The 20,711-nt window shown below is 42.5% G+C and overlaps 1 protein-coding gene across 1 annotated transcript in view; it reads right to left on the bottom strand.

The window, feature by feature from the left end:
* Nucleotides 1-20,711, bottom strand: part of LOC144507886 (1-phosphatidylinositol 4,5-bisphosphate phosphodiesterase zeta-1-like) — a 73,519-nt gene that overhangs the window by 31,536 nt on the left and 21,272 nt on the right. Inside the window, exons 5-6 of the mRNA XM_078235335.1 lie at nt 18,998-19,150; nt 2,824-3,006 (exon numbers count right to left, since the gene is read on the bottom strand). Of these exons, the coding sequence (XP_078091461.1) occupies nt 2,824-3,006; nt 18,998-19,150 (336 nt within the window). The remainder of the gene's footprint in view (nt 1-2,823; nt 3,007-18,997; nt 19,151-20,711) is intronic.

The raw sequence follows: 20,711 nt of genomic DNA, 5'->3' as shown, positions 1-20,711 counted from the left end.
GTCCCATCACACTCAATCTACGGTCCAGAGAGGTGGTATGGGATGGATTCGGAAACCCATTCAAACTTTTTAATTCACTTATAAAAAAACTCATACTCCTCATCAAAAGCAGCTGATCCTTTAAAACTCTTTAAGCTGTCAATCAAACTGTGAACTCATTACTCCTTGCTGTGATAATTGTACACTTTGAAACTCAAGCTTATTTAATGACATAATAATAGCCTTTAGGGAAATGTCAACAAATACTGCACCCCAACAAATTCTACACCAGCTAACCAGTCAATCAAAGCAGTCCAGCAGAGATTTTTTTTTAAACAATCGCTAATAATAACAGGCAGCTTTCCTACTGTTTAAAGAGTGGGGGATTCAAGAAAACCTCAGATCATAACAGTTAAACAGACCTTATCCACACTTGAAGAGATGAATCTGTAACTCCCACGCTGTGGGTTAAGGCTCTTGCAACAGCCAAAATGGGGTCTATTTTGAATTCAGCACTAAGTTCAAATGGTCCCACTGAGTTCAGGATACCTTCCTGTGTGAATCACTCCTGACTGGCAAAAATGGGCTCTGTCAGAAATGGGGGTGGGATTTCTGCATCTGGGTGCATGGAATCTTATTAATTCTGCAAAAAATTCGACTCATTGTTAAAGAAACCTTGGCACGTTGCTGCCAGCAATCATGTAAATAGAGTTAACAGAGTGAAAGGCATAGAACAGGCACACACAATGGAGCAAAAAAACGCAAGTGTTTAAGAATGCCAAACCTAAAACAGAAAGTATTGGCAAAAAGACTTGTCTTTTGCATTTTTCAGGGGGCTTTACATTTCTAGGATTTTAAGGGTTTGTTTTTTGCTTTTTAACCGATACGGGGTTGGTCAGGTTCCTCTAGACCAACTGAGAGGAAGACAATCCTCTTCTGCATTCTTTGGAATTGCACTGCACCATACTGGAACCCCTGTGGAATGTCCTTGCTATAGCCATGCAAAGCACTACGCTAATTAAATGCTGCACTTATGAAACATAGCTGAAGTAAAATTGGTCTTCAGCAGTAGTGCAAAATGGGTGATAGTGAACCACAGCTTGTTTTACACACCACTCCATTTGCTTTTCCGAAAACCTCCGATGTCAGCAATTTACGAGAAAGGTCCTTGGAAATTGCTTTAGAATAAATTTGCTGATCACAATGGTTTGCTGTCATTTGAGTCTGGCTTTAAATTAAAAGAAAAGAACACATTTGCATTTCTTTGCCTGTAATACCATTCAAAAAAATCATTGAATCTTGCAACACAGGAGGAAACCATTTGGCCCATTGTGTCTTTGTCAGTTCTTTAAAACAGCCATACAATTAATCCCACTCCCGTTCTCTTTCTACATTGCTCTGAAACCTTTTCCCCATTCCAAGCGCTTCTCCAATTTCCTTTTGGAAATTACAATTGAATCAATTTCCGTCACACTTTCAGGCAGTACAGTGATCACAACTCACTATAAAAAAGTGATTTGTCTTATCTTCCTCCTTCGCATTTATCAAACTGGGAATAGGCATATTGAAAAACCTCTTCCAAAACAGTCATTTGCTACAATTGAAGCACTTAGTGCTTATGGCTTAACATATGGAAGCAATCTCAGAAGAAAAAGGGACCATGCAGTTATATAATCTATTGCCATTTCCTCAAGCCAGTTCAAAGTGCATTAATGGATGACTTCTGGAACCTGGTCACTTGTGACAAAGGTAAAAGAGACAGCCAACTTGACTACAGAAAGACACCAGAACAGTAAATAGATGAACAATCAGCTTTTAGTGTTGTAAGACAAATGTTGACTTGCGACATGAGAATAATTCCCTGCTGCTAGTCTGATTGTGCCACAGGATTTCTTATCAACAGGAGCAGACATACAGGGTCACCATTTATCACCAGAAAGATAACGGGCTCGATCTATAGAGGGAGTACAGCGAAGGTTTACCAGGCTGATGCTGGGATGGCAGGTCTGTCATATGAGGAGAGACTAAGTCAGTTAGGATTGCATTCATTGGAGTTTAGAAGAGTGAAAGGAGATCTCATTAGAAACTTATATAATTCTAACAGGATTAGACAGGGTGGATTCAGAAAGAATGCTCCCAATGGTGGGGTCATAGTTTGAGGATAAGGGCTAAACCTTTTAGGAATGAGGTGAGGAGAAATGTCTTCACCCAGAGAGTGTGAATGTGTGGAATTCACTACCTCAGAAAGTAATTGAGGCCAAAATATTGAGTAATTTCAAGAAGAAATTAGATATAGCTCTTGGGGCTAAAGAGATCAAGGGATATGAGGGGGAAGGTGGGATCAGGATATTGAATTTGATGATCAGCCATAGTCAAAATGAATGGCAGAGCAGGCTCGAAGGGCCGAATGGCCTACTCCTGCTTCCATTTTCTATGTTTATATCTTACCGACCATTCACACCCTGCTGCCACTGCAAGCGAGGATGGAGAATTTGACACTCAGTTGCATCACTGTTCACTGCAGCAGGCAACATCCAACGCTGGCATCTCCACATCATCAGTGCAGCAGGACCAGAGAATCCCACTGGCATGAACAGCTGTGAACTCCAATAGTGCAGCATTCAAAGGGCTGGATGGCCTACTCCTGCTCCTATTTTCTATGTTTTCTACTCTCCCTGCACTGCACTGGATAGTGGCTAGCTGCTGCGCTCGAGTCAATAGTGGGGTTTGAAGCCATAACTTTGAGTAATAAATTGGAATCTATTCTATTGAGGCCATGTCTCAAATATTGGGGTCAGTGTGTATATGTGTGTTGGGCTAATTACACTCCACTTTGAACTTTACCTTCTTCATCCTGAATGCCCGTATCCCCGCTGGTATCACACTTTTCACTTCCGATTCTGCCTCAGGGTTGAATTCTTCACCGTTTTCTCCAACGTCCCCATCCACAAGTTGCCACATTCCTGGGATTGAGTAAGTGAACTTTCGGACATTCTTACACCTGATCAATATCTTGTGTTTTAACTCCTGCAAAAGAAAAAGGCCACGTGAATTGAAAAAGGAAATAAGTGTAACAAATCTTCGTCCTGTGCAGCATGAGTGAAGATACTACTTCCATTATTTTAGCAGAACATTTGATGTTAGTTTCATTAAGTCCATAATGATATTTACACGGTTGAGAAGACAACTGCCCTGTGTTTTGGTAAAGAGTGTTGTCTCTGTTCTCTGCCTTGGCCAAGATGCAGATCCAAAATATGTTTAATTGGAACAAACATTATTAGCGTTTATATAAAGCTCTTCAAAGTTTCACTATGGTGACTGCTGTGAGTGTAGGGGAAACATGTATTTTCTACCAATGAGTGACATTACTCATTGGGTCATTTTACTGTACGTGGGCTCAAGGACATAGGATATAAGGCACCAAAACAAGTCGTTCCGCCCAACCAGCCCATGCCAGTGTTTATACTCATTCAAACCTCTGCCACCTTTCCTCATCTCAATCTATCATTATAACCCCCTATCCCCTTCACCCTTATATGCTTGTTTAGCTTCTCTTTTAATGCATCTATACAACTCGTTCCTGCAGTATCGAGTGCCACATTCTCATCACTCTTTGGGTAACAAAGTTTCTTTAAAATTCCTGAGTGGATTCTTGGTGACTACCTTCTATTGATGGCCTCTGGTTATCTTCATCCCCACAAGAGGAAACATTGTCTCTCCCAAATTCTTTCATAATTTTAAAGATCTCAATAAGATCACTCCTCAGGCATCTTTTCAAACAGACAAGAGACCCAGTCTGTCAACCCTTTCCAGATATATATTAAAGTTCTGCTGTCCGAGATCTCAATGTGTTTCGATTGAATTACTGGAAAAGGATCTTCAAAGTAGCATTCAAAGTAGCATTGCCCAGGATGCAATCCATAACTGCACCTGCACCTTGAGTCTTTGGTGGTTGCCAGCTGTAACGAGACATCTCGAAGTGTGAAGGCTCATCAAACCAGTGCAGACATTAATCTTATCTCATCAATCAAGTGCGAAGGAGTGAACTTGGTGCCAAGCTGCAGTTTTATGTCCATAAAGCGTCAGCCAAGAGTGGAGTGGACGCATCTCACATCGTACCTCTTCCCCCAACCTTCAGCTTAAAAAAAATGTGGCAATAATTACTCTGTGACTTACATGTTAATGACAGAGTGGCGTTAAACTCGCTGTTACTTTGTCAGACAATAAGTAACAATAGGGAGCAACAATGAAACAATGGATCTGAATTTTCCCACTGTTTCCAGCAGTTATCAGCTTTATTTTCTCTGATGAAGGAAGACAGGCGGAAAGCAATTCTCTCCAACTTGCAGTTGTAACCAGCTTCTTGTCAATTTCCTCGTGATCCCAGATCTGTGCAGTAATCGGACCACCGAGTTGCTGCTGACTGCATTTGCTTACATGAAGGTGTGAGCTTCTGGGGAAGGACACATGACATAATTGGAGGGCTGTATAAAGAGATATTCGGACAGGTGACTACAAGCTTGGTCAAACATGTGGATTTGGTGCAGCATCTGATGGAAAGACAGAGATGTAGGGCGCAATAGGAAGGGAATTCCAGAACTGTTCCACACAGATGAAGCTGCGGCCACCAATAGTGAAGACATGAAAACTGGGGATGAAGAGGCAGAATTGGGCAGGAGTGAGGCCAAGACTGAAAAGAAGTTGAAGTATTTGAGTTACAGATTTCAACATCTGCAATTGCTTTGCAACACTCTTACTCACCTCTCTTCAGTTTCACAGGTACTCAGGGTGGGTACAACATTCCCTGTCGGCACAACGCTTACACAAGTTGTCATCTAAGGTGACAATACTGTGGGACAGGGTTATTTCCAAATGCTGTATGATAGAAACTCACTCTTTTCTCATGAAAGCTGACTCCTGGCATGAGCTGCATCTCAGGATGAGGGTTGGCAGGGGGTGCGGTGGGGGGGGGGGGGGGGGGGCACACAGATGGTTGCTCCCAAGTTGCCTCCCACAAGGCGACTGCTGCATGTTAAGAGAGCCGTGTAGTCACAGGAAAAGGAGATAAACCTTAAACAGAAGACATAGCGAGAGGTTAATTGTTGCCTGAGGGGGTGGAGAGTACACTGATGTGTAAGGGAGAACTGTGATGTCTCTTGCCTTGTCCGCCCTACAAAGTATACAGATCTTCTTCCAGTATTGTTTCACAGTCTGGAGGTTGGGATTGGCAATCAGTGGCAGTCCCATTCTGCATCCACCTCCGGATGTCTGTTCACCCTGCGTTCCAACGTCTTGGAGATCTGAACAGCTGATGTTGTGTTTTTCTTAGTGACTACTTGCCATATCCCTCCTACCCACTTTAACATAGATGATATCTCAATATTCATAATCTGTCCAAGTGTAATAAAAAGGTCAGTAACATATGCAGTGAAAGAATTTGAGACAGAAATGTTCTTCAGTTATCTTCTCACGCTCCAGTTTCTGGTTAACACAGCCTGAAAAATGCATTTAGAAGGTCGCAAAGAAATCTCCTGTCTGTTCAGCTTCCCACACCAGATTTATATAGTTTTCATACCACTGCATGCTAATACATAATTGTAAATGAGCACACACCTAAGAAACATCAGTGTTATCTCCTCTGGAGGCCAGTGGGGTTTGTTGATTTTTTTACAGATTTAACAACAGCAGTGTGAGTCACATTGCAGAAACTCTTGGCCATAGATCACTGAAACTATTTGTCTTTTACTGATTGCATTACATGCCTCGAATCCATATCTAAAAACTTGGATTAGACCAAGCCACTTGAAACAAATAGTGAAAATGAGAGCCTTTTTAAAAAATGTGCTTTATATTTTATGGTGCTGGCATGCTTTATTGATTTCCAGTAAAGATGTACAACGAGATATCCATTTAATTATCCTGGTACAAACAATTCTTCCATACCATGTATTATCTTCCAATAAATTCCTGTGCCATTTTTCCAAACGACCAATGTATAAATTGATAGCTCATTTAATAACTTCATATTTCACAAGGTGTGCCCAGATCAATAAGGTTTTGTTACTGCCTCCATCTGGAATACTATATCATCAATTTGCAAACATAGCAGTTAGATTCTATTTCAGCGTTCAGTGTTCTGGGTTTGATCTGTCTTTTCTATTAACTGGTTCTAGCTATTAATCATCTCATTGAATAGAGATGCTTCTTAAAGTTGTTCCTGAAATTTCCCCACAATCCCCACGTGTTCCACATTTATTTTCCTTATCCCTCTAAGGACCTGGTAGTCTCTTGAAAGTATCTTAAAGAATTTCATAGAATCCCTACAGTGCAGAAAGAGGCCATTCGGCCCATCGAGTCTGCACCGACCACAATCCCACCCAGGCCAAGGGGGTTACCCTTATCTCTACATGTTTACCCGCTAATCTCTCTAACCTACGCATCTCAGGACACTAAGGGGCAATTTTACCATGGCCAATCACCTAACCCGCACATCTTTGGACTGTGGGAGGAATGATGTGGAGATGCCGGCGTTGGACTGGGGTAAACACAGTAAGAAGTTTAACAACACCAGGTTAAAGTCCAACAGGTTTATTTGGTAGCAAAAGCCACACAAGCTTTCGGAGCTGCAAGCCCCTTCTTCACCTGAAGAAGGGGCTTGCAGCTCCGAAAGCTTGTGTGGCTTTTGCTACCAAATAAACCTGTTAGACTTTAACCTGGTGTTGTTAAACTTCTTACTGTGGGAGGAAACCAGAGCACCCGGAGGAAACCCACGCAGACACGAGGAGAACGTGCAAACTCCACACAGACAGTGACCCAAGCCGGGAAACGAACCCAGGTCCCTGGAGCTGTGGAGCAGCAGCACTAACCACTGTGTTACCGGAGGACCATTGAGGCTGAAGACCCATAGCTGATTACGTTGTACCTTATGTTGGGTGACACGGTGGCATAGTGGTTAGCACTGCTGCCTCACAGCTCCAGGGACCTGGGTGCCTGCCTGTGCGGAGTCTGCACATTGTCACCATGTCTGCGTGGGTTTCTTCTGGATGCTCCAGTTTACTCCAACATTCCAAAGATGTGCAGGTTAAGTTGATTGGCCATGCTAAATTGCCCCTTAGTGTCAGGGTAAATACGTAGGGTTACGATGATAGGGCCTGGATGGGATTGCTGTCAGTGCAGGCTGTATGAGCCGAATTGGCCCCTTCTGCACTGTAGGGATTCTATGATTCCATGATTCTAATGGAAGTCTATGGTCAACAGGGTCCTCTTTAGGCTTTGTAGGTGGAGGAACAGTGTTTGATGGATTGGAAAGCACATCCTGGAGAAAGGTTTAATTGTTAAAACATGTACTGGGAAAGGAGGCCTACAGCTCCAAGCAAAGTAGAATGTCCAGGGAAGGAAGGAACAAATAATAGAAGCAAATAGATTTATCGGTCAGAAATATAGGCTGGAATTCTCTGGTCTCGTATGCCCCGCTACGGCTGCCAGCGAGAACGGAGAATTTGGCACTCAGCCAAATCTCCATTCCCTGCAGCGACACCGGGGAATCCCAGCTGCAGTCAAGGTCGGAGGACCCGGCCATCAAAATAAAATAAAAGAAGAAAGGGGAAACAAGCTATTTTTCTAAGATGCACAGCTTAATTTAAATGTAGCACACTGGTTAAAATATGAATGGAGATGTGTAGAGGTGTGATAGACTTGAGAGGCAATTTAGTTTCTGGGTTTTGGCAGTAGGCCTCTCTGCTCTAATATCTTGGCCGCAACACCCAAACTCAGAGGATAATCTAGCTCTTAATGTCCCAATGAAGTTCATTATAATGAAACTATTTGTAGAGCTTCTTAAACTTATACTTTTCTTTATCTATCAATCAATAAACCAAATTGTGTCAGGATTTCATGCTTGAAGCTCAGAGCCATATTGATTCAAGCACAAATATTTAATGAAATATAAATGAGGGCCAGTAAATTTCCTGAAATAAGTTGGTTTTCACGGTACCTGTAAACCATTCTATCTCGTTAAGCTCTCAACCACTTAATGGCTTGAGATAAAATGAAATTAAGTGATTAGAATGCTGGATTAGAGTGCACATCTACCCTTCAGCAATGAGCAGAGGAACAAAGTACTCAAAGCCTGGATGGACTGGACTGTGAGGTAAATAACAATTGTGTGCTGATGTGGAAGATGTGTGCGGGGATCCTCCCATTGTGATACTATTTTTCCAACATTTCCATGACCCTTCTGCCTATGTTGCCGTAGACAAGAAAGAGAAACTTGAATCACCAATCGACCACCTCTCACACAATCCATTGTGCAACTTTATGTGGAGACACACCGGCGCCATAGGCTGAGTCTGCAGGGGATTCAGTTCTTTGAAAGGTAACAAAAAAAAAGGGAATTTCTATTCGTACATCGTGAAATATTGGATGTAGAGAACCAACTGCCTGTTGCAGAGCCTGACTTCTCTGCCATTCAATTGATCAGCTGTGCAATGGTTGTCAGAAGCATAGTAGTAGATTTGCCCTTAAACGTCCACCAAATTATTATCACTGTGATTTTATATCATCAGAATGATTTTCAATAAATTTCAAAAACGTTAGCTGCCTCTCATAATTCTGATGTGGAGATGCCGGCGTTGGACTGGGGTGAACACAGTAAGAAGTCTCACAACACCAGGTTAAAGTCCAACAGGTTTATTTGGTAGCAAATACCATAAGCTTTTGGAGCGCTGCTCCTTCGTCAGATGAAGTGGAAATGTGCTCTCAAACAGTGCAGAGACACAAAATCAAGTTACAGAATACTGATTAGAATGCGAATCCCTAAAGCCAGCCAGGTCTTAAAGATACAATGTGGGTGGAGGGAGCATTAAACACAGGTTAAAGAGATGTGTATTGTCTCCAGATTCTACCATGGTTGTAATTATTAGTGTCACTCCAGTAATCAGTCATGATTACCAACCGGGTGCTGCTGAGCCACAGAAATGAGAAAGATTCCATTTTCCATTCATACCTATGTTGAATTGGCTGATTTCACACGGGTAAATGAACAGGTACTGGAACTGGCCTCGGTACACACATCAATCACAAGGCCTGGACCTGATGATTCAGCTGCAAAGTGAGCAGAACTTTGAGCGACACAGTGGCACAGTGGTTAGCACTGCTGCCTCACAGCGCCAGGGACCCGGGTTCAATTCCAGCCTCGGGTCATTGTCTGTGTGGAGTTTGCATATTCCCCCCGTGTCTGCGTGGGTTTCCTCCCACACTTCAAAGATGTGCAGGTTAAGTTGACTGGCCATGCTAAGTTGCTCCTGAGTGTCAGGGGGATTAGCAACTTAAATTCATGGGGTTGCGGGGATAGGGCCGAGGTGGAATTATTGTCGGTGCAGACTCGATGGGCCAAATGGCCTCCTTCTGCACTGTAAGGATTCTATGAACGTGGAAATCAAATGGGAACAGGACTGGGCTCTGTTATGGTGACAAGCCTGTCAACAATCACTGAATTAAGTCACACAAGTACAGTCTGGTATAGATCACCTGGTACCTGTGGAACTGAAATCTATGTTTGCATGAGAGCAATAGAAGAGGACAAAATGTGTTTCTTTATCATGGATTACAACGTTCTTCCTTTTGAATCCAGGAACCTAGATTTTCCAGGATTTTGTTTCAAAGGGTAGACTCACATCTATTTGCCTGTCACTGAACACTACCTTGTATTTATACGGGCTGTCACAACATTGAGCTGCAACTCCTCCCCATTCCATCTTAATTTTTTTGATTTCACCATGGCAACTAATCTTGTTGCATTCAAAAATTTGAAGCATTCCAGTTTTTGATTGATCACCAGAAATGGATTTTGCGATTTGAAATGGGCCACCAGCAGGGAGCTTTGTGTGACAGGAGCAGAGGTTCAGCAATCCGAACTTCAGAGAGGATTTGCAATTCAACGTAGAAAGCGCAGGATGCCACAGGGATTGCTCCAAGTATTTAAAGGGCGGCAGGGTAGGGCAACAGCAAGGCATGGGAAATCCAAACTATGGGTGGGGTTTTTAGGCCGCGCTCATCCCGAAACCGTAAAATTCCACCTGAGGTCAGCAGAACTTCCCATTGTTCACCCCTTGTCTGCTCCGATTCCCGTGGCGGGCGTGCCGGTAAAATCGCGGCATCTGAATCAGATTACAAAAATGATGCACGGTCAATGGAGTAGAGAAGTCCATGAGAAGTCAAATGGGGACCCAGTGACTACAGAGAAGGGATTTTGAGGGTTTTTCTTCCTTCATTCAGGATATTTGGGCAGCGTTGGCAAAGCCAGTTTTGTGGCCTATCCCTAGATACCCTTGAGAAGCTGGTGATAAGCCAACTTTTGAGCTACTGCAGTCTGGACCCGGGTTTGATTCTGGCTATGGGTGAGTGTGTGGAGTTTTCACATTCTCCCCGTGTCTGTGTGGATTTCCTCTGGGTGCTCCGGTTTCCTCCCACAGTCCAAATATAGAACATAGAACATAGAACAGTACAGCACAGAACAGGCCCTTCGGCCCACGATGTTGTGCCGAGCTTTATCTGAAACCAAGATCAAGCTATCCCACTCCCTATCATCCTGGTGTGCTCCATGTGCCTATCCAATAACCGCTTAAACGTTCCTAAAGTGTCTGACTCCACTATCACTGCAAGTAGTCCATTCCATACCCCAACCACTCTCTGCGTAAAGAACCTACCTCTGATATCCTTCCTGTATCTCCCACCACGAACCCCATAGTTATGCCCCCTTGTAATAGCTCCATCCACCCGAGGAAATAGTCTTTGAACGTTCACTCTATCTATCCCCTTCATCATTTTATAAACCTCTATTAAGTCTCCCCTCAGCCTCCTCCGCTCCAGAGAGAACAGCCCTAGCTCCCTCAACCTTTCCTCATAAGACCTACCCTCCAAACCAGGCAGCATCCTGGTAAATCTCCTCTGCACTCTTTCCAGCGCTTCCACATCCTTCTTATAGTGAGGTGACTAGAACTGCACACAATATTCCAAATGTGTGCATGTTAGGTAGACTGGCCATGCTAAATTTCCTCTTAAGTGTCCCAAGATGTGTAGGTTAGGTGGTAGGTTAACCATGATATATGTGCAGGGTTACGGGGTTAGAGCTGGCGGGGTGGGGGGGGGGGGGGGGGGGGGGGGGGGGGGCGCGGTGCTGGGTAAGATGCTCTCTCACAGAATCAGTGCAGACCTGATGGGCTGAATGGCCTCCTTCTCTGCTGTAAGGATTCTATGGTTCTAGTCCATCTTCTGCAGACATACCCACGGTGCTATTAGGGAAGGGAGTTCCAGGACTTTGACCCAGTTGACAGTGAAGGAACAGCGATGTAGGTCCAAATCTGGATGTCGTGTGACTTGGAGGGGAACTTACAGGTAGTGGTGTTCTCATGCATCTACTCCCCTTGTCCTTGGACCATAGAACCATAGAAAAACTGTGGTGCAGAAAGGGGTCATCCAGCCTGTCTACAAAAAACTCTAACCGTTCATTTAAATCCCACTTTCAGCATCTGGTCCATAGCGTTACAGTTTACAACACTTTAGGTGCAGATCTAGGTACCATTTAAATGATTCTAGCATTCCAGCCTCAACCACCAACTTAGGCAGTGAATTCCAGTCCCCCACTACCCTCAAAGTGAATAAGTCTTTCCTCATTTCCCCTCTAATCCTTCCAGCAATCACCTTAAATCTGTACCCCTGGTAAGTGACCCCTCAGCTGGGAGGAAGCAGGGCTTTCCTGTCTACCTTATCCAGGCCCTTCATAATTTTGCAACCTCAATTAAGTCACCCCTCAGCCTTCTCTGCTCTCAGGAAAACAACCCGAGCCTAATCAATCTCTCTCCATAGTTGCAATTGTCAAAACTTGGCAACATTCTATTAAATCTACTCTGCACTCTCTCCAGAGCAATTATGTTCTTCCTGTAATGTGGTGACCAGAACTGTTCACAAAACCCCAGCTGTGGCCTAACCAGAGTTTTACACATTACATCACTGCTTTTGTATTCAATACCTCACTCAATAAAGGAAAGTATTCCATATTCTTTCTTGACCATTTTGTCCACCCATCCTGCCACCTTCAGGGACCTGTGGACATGCACTCCAAGGTCTCTCACTTCCTCAACCCCTCTCAATATCCTTCCATTTATTGAATGTTTCCTTGCTTTGTTTGGCCTCCCCAAATGCATTATCTTACACTTTTCTAAATTGAATTCCATTTGCCACTTTTCCATCCACTCAACTAAACCATTGATATAACAGCTATCCTCTTCACCATTAATTACATGGCCAATTTTTGTACTATCTGCTTCCTATATTTAAGTCCAAATATCATTAGCTTATACAACAAACAGCGAGGGCCCAGTACTGAGCCCCGTGGGACATCACTAGAAACCTCTTTCCATTCACAAAAACATCCATTGACCATTACCCTTTGCTTCTTGTTGCTGAGCCAATTTTGGGTCACTGCCTACCCTGTATCCCCTGGGATCTAACTTTTCTGACCAGTCTCCCATGTGGGACCTTGTCAAATGCCTTACCAAAATCTATGTAAATAGCGTCCACTCCACTACCTTCATCAATCATCCTTGTTACATCCTCAAAAGATTTGATTAAGCTAACAAGTTCTTCCTTCTAGGTTATAGAGGTCAGGCGTTTGGAAGATGCTATCGAAGGAGCCTTGGTGAGTTGCTGCAGTGCAGCTCATAGATCATTCACACAGCTGCAACAGAGCACCAGTGGTGGAGGGTGTGAATGTTTAAACTGGTGGATGGAGTGTCAATCAAGCTGGCTGCTTTGGCCTAGCTGCCGTCACAGGGGTTTCATTGTTGAAGCTGCACTCATCCAGGCAAATTGAGGTATTCCTCCTACTGCTGATTTGTACCTCATAGAGGGTGGCCAGGCTTTGGGGAGTCAGGATATCAAATTATTTGCCACAGGAGTTGCCTTTGACGTGCTTGGTATTTATATGGCTGGTCCATTTAAGCTTCTGGTCAATGGTAACCCCCCCGGATATTGATGGAGGATTCATTGATGGGAAGTAATACTTTAGAATCTCATTGGGAGATGGTTAGATCTTCTATTGTTGGAGATGGTCATTGTTTGGTACTTGTATGATGTGAATGCCTCTTACTACCCAAGCCTGAATATATGAACTTAAGAGCAGGAGTAGGAATATGCCTTCAACCCTTCCAGCCTGATCATTTAATAAGATCACGGCTAGTCATGCTCTCAACTCCACTTTCCTTTCTTCCCCCCCATAACCCTTGACTCCCTTCTCTATCAAAAATCTATCTAACTCTGCCTTCAATAAATTCAAAGACCCAGCCTCTGCGAAAGTGAATTCCATAGACGAATGACCCTCTGAAAGAACAAAAATCCCCTCATCTCCATCTTGAAAGAATTATTCTTAAAACTATATTCCTAGTTTTTATCTCTCCAATAAGTGGAAACATTCTCCCGGGATCCACCCTATCAATTCCCCTCAGAATCCTCTATGTTTCAGTAAGATCACCTCTCATTATTCAAAACTCCGAGTATAGGCCCAACGTGAATGTTGTCCAGTTCTTGCTACATGCAGACAAAGACTGCTTCATTATTTGAAGAGTTGAAAATGGAACTGAACACTGTGCAATCATCAACTAACATCACCAGTTCAGACCTTATGGTGGAGGGAAGGTCATTGATGAAGTACTTTGGTCTGAGGAACTCTTGCAGTGCTTTCCAGGGGTAAAGATGATTGGGCTCCAACAACGACAACAATCTTGTGCAGTCCTTGGAGAGTTTGCCTTCTAATTCCCATTGTTTTAAATATTACTAGGGCCTGCACCCCCTACACACTCCCCATGCCCCATCCATGCTACCTGTTACACTTGTACTCATCACCATAACTCCTTACCCCTAAAGCCATCTAATGGTCTGTTGAACCCACCCTCATAACCACCCATACTCTCTATGTCAACCTATGCCCCTTTACATATTCCCAGCAGTACTGGAACAGAAAAGAGCTGCAGCAATGGGACTGCTGCGTGGAGTTTGCACATTCTGCCCGTGTCTGTGTGGGTTTTCTCCAGGTGCTCTGGTTTCCTCCCACAGTCCAAAGATGTGCAGGTTAGGTTGATTGTACATGCTAAATTGACCCTAGTGTCAGGGGGATTAGTAGGGTGGATATGTGAGGTTATGGGAATAGGGCCTGGGTGGGATTGTGGTCGGTACAGACTCGATGGGCCGAATGGCCTCATTCTGCACTGTAGGGATTCTATGATTCAATGTCACAGTGAAAAGGGTAAATAGGGCATTAGTAAAAGATTTTAAACTGCTTAAGTTGGGGGAGTGATCTAGAAATAATGAAACAAGTTTAAATTTATGTAAAACAGGAAAGGAAAGCTCGGGACAGAAGAAACTAAGTGAGAACAGTAAATGGGCAGGAGTGTTAGACTGCCTGTACAGCAATGCATATGGTGCCCATAATAAAAAGAGAATCGGAGACAATATTATGTTGCAAGGGGCAGATATAATTAGAATTGCTGGGTCATGGCTACATTAAATCCTTGACTGAGAATTAAATGTTGCAGGGATAACATAGGAATGATGGAAGGAGAAAATGGGGAGGTGGAGTAACTACATACTAGAGTCAACAGAATATCTGTTGAAAGAAGTGTGCAGCCATGGAAAAGACTGCAATAGGAACCATGTGGTTAGCGAGATCAAACATCTCTTCTCCTCTGTGTCTTCTCTACAGAGCCGCCAGTGTGCTGTCCAGGAGCCTGCACTTTCCTCTAACTTGGTGAAATCCAACATACTAAAATCTGTCACTATGGGCCAAAGTTTCATGGAGTAAAATTTGCAGGCAGGACCTGGGTCTAGAAATCCAATTTTTGCCTATCGTAGAATGGGGGGAGGGGAGGGTGGGGGTGCGGGGGTGCGGTGGGGGCTGGGCATGATTCACACATGGAACAAACCCAAATGCAGCTGGACCATTTGAAAGCCAAGCTATATTCAAACAAACCACACTTTACTACAGCAAGAACTTTATTCCACAATATGTGGTCACAAATCGATGGAGATGTAAATACTCATGAAGGCCTGATAAGCTATACAGAAGAGTCAAGCTATCGAGTTATTTAAATCCCCAACTTTATTATTTTTTAAAAGCCCACCTGTCATTTGAAAAAAAAGCAAAACTGTTACGTTATTTAAATCATTGCGCAGTTGTTTAAACCAGGCACTTTCAAAAATGGAAAAAAACAGCCTACATCGGGGGAGGTGCGGGGGGGAGGGGGGGTTTGAGAAAGACAATTACAATAGCTGTTTGTTAACATTACCCCAAGTGTTATCAATGTATCATTATTAATGGTTGGTGCATTCCAAAACACTTAATTATCCCAGTAGGGAGGAAGAAAGTTCACAGTTTAATTAATAGTTTAAAGAAGCTATTAAAGAAGTAGTTATCTCCGAGGAGGGGCTAGGAATATCTGTTTGTTGTTATAAAACATTAAGCACTTGAGGGGCTTTTTAAAGTTTTGCATGGGCTTTCATGAACAGGGGTGATTTTTTAAATGATAGTGCAAAGTGCAAGAGATCATTTAGATCATTATTTTATTTAATCTCACCATGGTTCCTGAGGTCTGCCCATGGTAAATACTTAGCAATTTGGCATGGAGAATGTAAACACAAAAGGTGGTGGGTGGGGGGCATGGGTTGGCATGGGGTCTAAAAGGGGGCCAAAAGTGACAGTTGGGACACAGGTTGGCATTAGGTTCACATGAAGTGTATGGGAACCCATGAGATAGCAGGAGTGGCATGGATTGGGCATGTGAAGTAGATGGGAGTGGGACAAGAGGCTGTGAAAGGTGATGGTTGGATGGCCTAAGATTTAGTAAAATAACTGGGAAAAAGTCCCAGAGCATCAAGCAGGATTTTTAAACAGCTTGTCTTCAATCTCATTAATGTCCTTTGACACTTGTGTTTTCCATTGGTTTGCTTTTCATCTGGATTACCTTTGTATGAGTTTTAATTTAATCAAATAGTTTCCGAACTTCACTAAATACTTCAGCCCAAATCTTCCAATCAGCTTCAGAACAGTCATGTCCAATTGTGATCAGACAGAAAGCTACATGCTTACTTGGATATATTTGATAGGCTCTGAACTCCAATACAGCTGCCAAAAGTACTCATTCAGCGTAGGAATACACACATAGAGCAGCAAAGAGAATCAGAGCAGCATGCATGCCCCATTTGTAAGGCACTTGCTGCCATAAGGTAAGTGTAAGTGAATGGATCTTGGATAAATGTTAGTGAATGTGTGAATGGGTGAGTAGATGAATGAGTGAACGCACAGGGTGGGTAAGGGAGTGAGGGAAGTGGGTCAGGTGGCAGGGGAGAGAGGTGGTAAGTGGGTAGGTGAGTCAGGAGGTGGTCAGGCCAGGCCAGGAGGGGTTGTCAGGCTGGGGGCTAGTCAGGTTGGGTGGTGTGACCTAGTCACCTAGGGTTAGTTAAATTGGATCCTAGATTGGGATAGTCGCATCGAATCGGAAGAAGGAATTGGGTCAGTTAAGGAGTTCGGAGTAGTCATGGGGGTGGGGGTGGGGTTAGGCATGGAAGGAGGTGCGGTCAGTATGAGTGATTGGTCGGGGGGGGGGGGGGGGCGGGGGGGGGGGTGGTCACAATTAAACTAACATTTTTCTGTTTAACTTTTCTTGGGTAAGTAAAAGTTGGAAACGACCAACGTCTCTGACATGTAATTCAGAGTTGGAGATTTTTCAAAGAATACCTGGGAGCAAGGAAATTGCCCATTGGAAATTAAAACTTCCTGGACAATTCCCAGAGTCAGCGTGTCAAGGGATCCCAATGCATATTAGTGGACCAATGATCTAGATACCGAAAGACTTGGGTCTTTAACGTGGATTTCACACTCCTCCAATTTAATCTCCACTAAAATTATACCCAACACGTGGGTTACCTACCTGATGAGTTAGGTTAAAATGACCTCCTAAAAATGCATATGAAGCACAGCTAATTTATTGTTCTTATATTGTTAGATGCTTTTCCCTCAAGTAATTTCCCCATGTCTCTCTCCTCTTTCTGGTTTTGAATATTGTTTTCCTGTAACCTAGTGTATGCATTTCATTATCTATTGTTTCCAATCCACCCTTCCCCAATGTACTGAATGACTAATTCTCAAGTATTCCCTTCTCTAATCTTCCCATCTAACCATCTCCAGCTCCCTGCTAAATACTAATTCAAATGTTTAAACCAGGGCAACAGATGCTAGAGAAACACCAATCCTAAATTAACTTCAGGGACTTGCCTTCGCCTTTTCAAATAATGTGCTTCTCCATTTATTTCACATTAGGATAATTAGCACTTCAAGTAATTATAACTCTTCTGCACTGTGAAGTTATCTCTATCGATTCAGATAATTCTCTCACCCTATTGCTTCAACCTTCTACCTCCTTCAAGCAATCAACAGCTACTCCTGGTTATTAATTTTCTTCCTTTTCCTATCTGATGTTGTTTATTGAAGACTAAGGGTTCTTTCCTCATGTTAAAAGTCATATTTTCCTCAGTCTCTTTGTTTTTAAACACTGTGCACCAGATTATTTGATATTTATCCACTGGTTTCAAATCAGGACTCCGACTGTGCAATTATATCCATACTTTTATGCACTTTGATAATGTATGCCACAATCCATTTAGATACATGTAAATTTACATTAATCAATACTATATTAATCCCTATTATTTTATCTCCTCTAATTGCTATTCTCCAATTTAACGCTTTTCACTGGGCAGTACGGTGGCACAGTGGTTAGCACTGTTGCCTCACAGCGCCAGGGACCTGGGTTCGATTCTAGCCTCGGGTGACTGTTTGTGTGGGGTTTGCACGTTCTACCCATCTCTGCGTGGGTTTCCTCCGGGTGCTCCATTTTCCTCCCGCTGTCCAAAGATGTGCAGGTCAGATGGATTGTCATAGAGTCACAGAGGTTTACAACATGGAAACAGGCCCTTCGGCCCAACTTGTCCATGCTGCCCAATTTTTACCATTAAGCTAGTCCCAATTGCCCATGTTTAGGATTGTCTCTTTGTGTCAGGGGGATTAGCAGGGTAAATACATGTGCTTGCAGGGATAGGGCCTGGGTGGGATTGTTGTTGGGCCATGCTTGATGGGCCAAATGGCCTCCTTCTGCACTGTAGGGATTCTAGGATTCTATGATTCATCTCACTGCTTCCAGTTACACTATTTGCAAACTTCCTTACTATATTGATTTTGTACTCTCCTGTCCCAGTTCATTTCAGAAGTAGTCCAAACCAGTTGAAAGCTTCTCTGAAATCCATGTTAAATTTAAATATACTCTATTGACTCATCTCCCCACTATGCTATCAGGTTAAAACCTATAATTCTTCTTAAACTTGACATAACTGCTAATTATTCCCTGAAAAATATTGAATGTGCTCCTACATACTGTGGAAAATTATTGTTTTTCCTGATGGTAAGATTTTTTTATTCATTTGTGGGACATGGGCATCACTGTCTGGCCAGCATTTATTGCCCATCCCTAGTTGCCATTGTTCAGAGGGCAGTTGAGTGTCAACCACATTGCTGTTGCTCTGGAGTCACATGTAGGCCAGACCTGGTAAGGACGGCAGATTTCCTTCTCTAAAGGACATTAGTGAACCAGATGGGCTTTTCCGACAATCGACAATGATTTCATGGTCATCAGTCGATTCTTAATCAGAGATATGTTTTATTGAATTTAAATTTCACCATCTGCCACGGATGGGATTTAAACTGGGGTCCCCAGAGCATTAGCTGAGTTTCTGGATTAATAGTCTAGCTATACATGGTGCAACACGTACATTATTAAGGAGAATCACTGGTGCATGTCATTGATTTTACATGAATCATTTTGCGACTGAGTTCTAATTATGTCATGAATGTACCCTTTGATCCTCTTCAATATTTTAATCCATCAAGCACACATCAGTTCTGATAGTTACTTACCTCAGGAGAAGCCAATTGAGTTGGGTCATCATAAACATGACTCACGGTGATCAACTTGTCTTCCAGGATATTGACCAAATAATTGGCTATTACACGCTGTTGAACCGGGTTGCAATTAATTTCCAAGGAAAGTACCAAAGGGTATTCGGATGCCTGTGGGAAAAGTAATGGAAGGAAGTTTGGCACAGGATTACTTCAAGGCCATTGGTGCAGAATCCAAAGAAGATACATCCTGATGCAGAATGTATATCGCAATCGCCTGGCAACATTTCAGAAAAAAAATTTTCATTCAGGAAGGACAGCAGTTGTATATTTTCTACCTATTTAAAAGTAATATTTGTGCATCAACATTCCAAAGTAACAATACATTTACATACATTACCATTTTTAAAAGAAGGAATTGATGAACTAGATATTAGAAGCCATTACCTTGTCTTAGATGTGGGTACGTTTCTTGAATCCATAATAAGAGATGAAATAGTGAAAGCTTAGAAAGGCATGAAGTACTCAGGGAGAGTCAGCATAGATGTGTAAAGAGCAGGAACATCATTGAGTAATTGAATTGGATTTTTTGAAGAAATTATCGAGTATATAAATAAGTAAGGTACAATGGATGATGCAAAAATTGATTTACAGATGACTGCATCAGTTCAAGAAGTTCCACTATCACCTTCTCAAGGGCAAATAGAATGGGATTTAGCAGCAATCCGCATAGCTCCAGAATAATTTATTTTCTTTAAAAAAGATGAATAACCTATGACAAATATAATTTACTGTGTTTGGGTTTTAGTTTGTGCTGTCCTTTTCTTGAATCCAATTATTGGACATAAGTAGGATTTTATTTTTGAATGGATATGGTTCAGATCCTGTACCATGCTTATTTTTGGTTTATGTATTGAAAAGTTAGTTCAAACTGTTTTTTGAACAGTGAGTTCAAAGGGGGGAATCATAATTAATTTTGAAAGACGATTACTTGCATAACTTGTTCACTCAAATGCATGACAGCCAATTATTTTGAAAAATTTATACTGATCTATCATTTTTGAAAAGTGAAGTTAAAAATTATGGTGGCATAAAATAATTCCTTATCCAAGAGCAATTTGCAGTTTTGCAGTTTATATTGCTGGGTGCATTACCAAAACTCTGCCTTGGACTCGAGGCAGAGGATAGACATTCTTGGAGTTTGAAGAGTTGTGATTCAACCAGAAGCGGGATCTAAGATACAAGAGCCGGAATATTCTAGGACAAGCAGGGTTGAATGACCCAACAAATATAACAGTACGCAATTAGAAACTTGTGCCAAAAATGAGCATGTTATTAGGTAGTCATTGACACATTTGAGGAGTGGCCAAACTGTGGTAGACGAAATTCAATAAGGAAAATTCCATAACTTGTCGCAAAAATATCAGTGGAAGAATTACACCCTAAAGAGTAAAGACTCTGGACAGAAACACGGAACAGAGTCCTAAGGTTAGAGATATATAGAGAGATCTTAGAAAAGGAGTAAGAACAGGTAGACAATGCCATAAAAAGATAAAGTGAGATTCTGGACTTTATATATGTAGGAACGGTGAATGTAAAAGAAAGGAAGTTATCTTTCATTTGGAAAATAAGAATATAGAAGCCAATCGGCAGTGACTGTCAGCAGACTATTCAATTGGATGAAACCTCGCCAAGGTAAAGCCTTTCCTTTCCCACTACCCACGCATTCCGA

Source organism: Mustelus asterias, chromosome 19 (assembly GCF_964213995.1).
Source record: "Mustelus asterias chromosome 19, sMusAst1.hap1.1, whole genome shotgun sequence".
NCBI lineage: Eukaryota > Metazoa > Chordata > Chondrichthyes > Carcharhiniformes > Triakidae > Mustelus > Mustelus asterias.
Note: the sequence above shows the minus strand (reverse complement) of the source record. Positions and strands in the feature narration are given on the sequence as shown.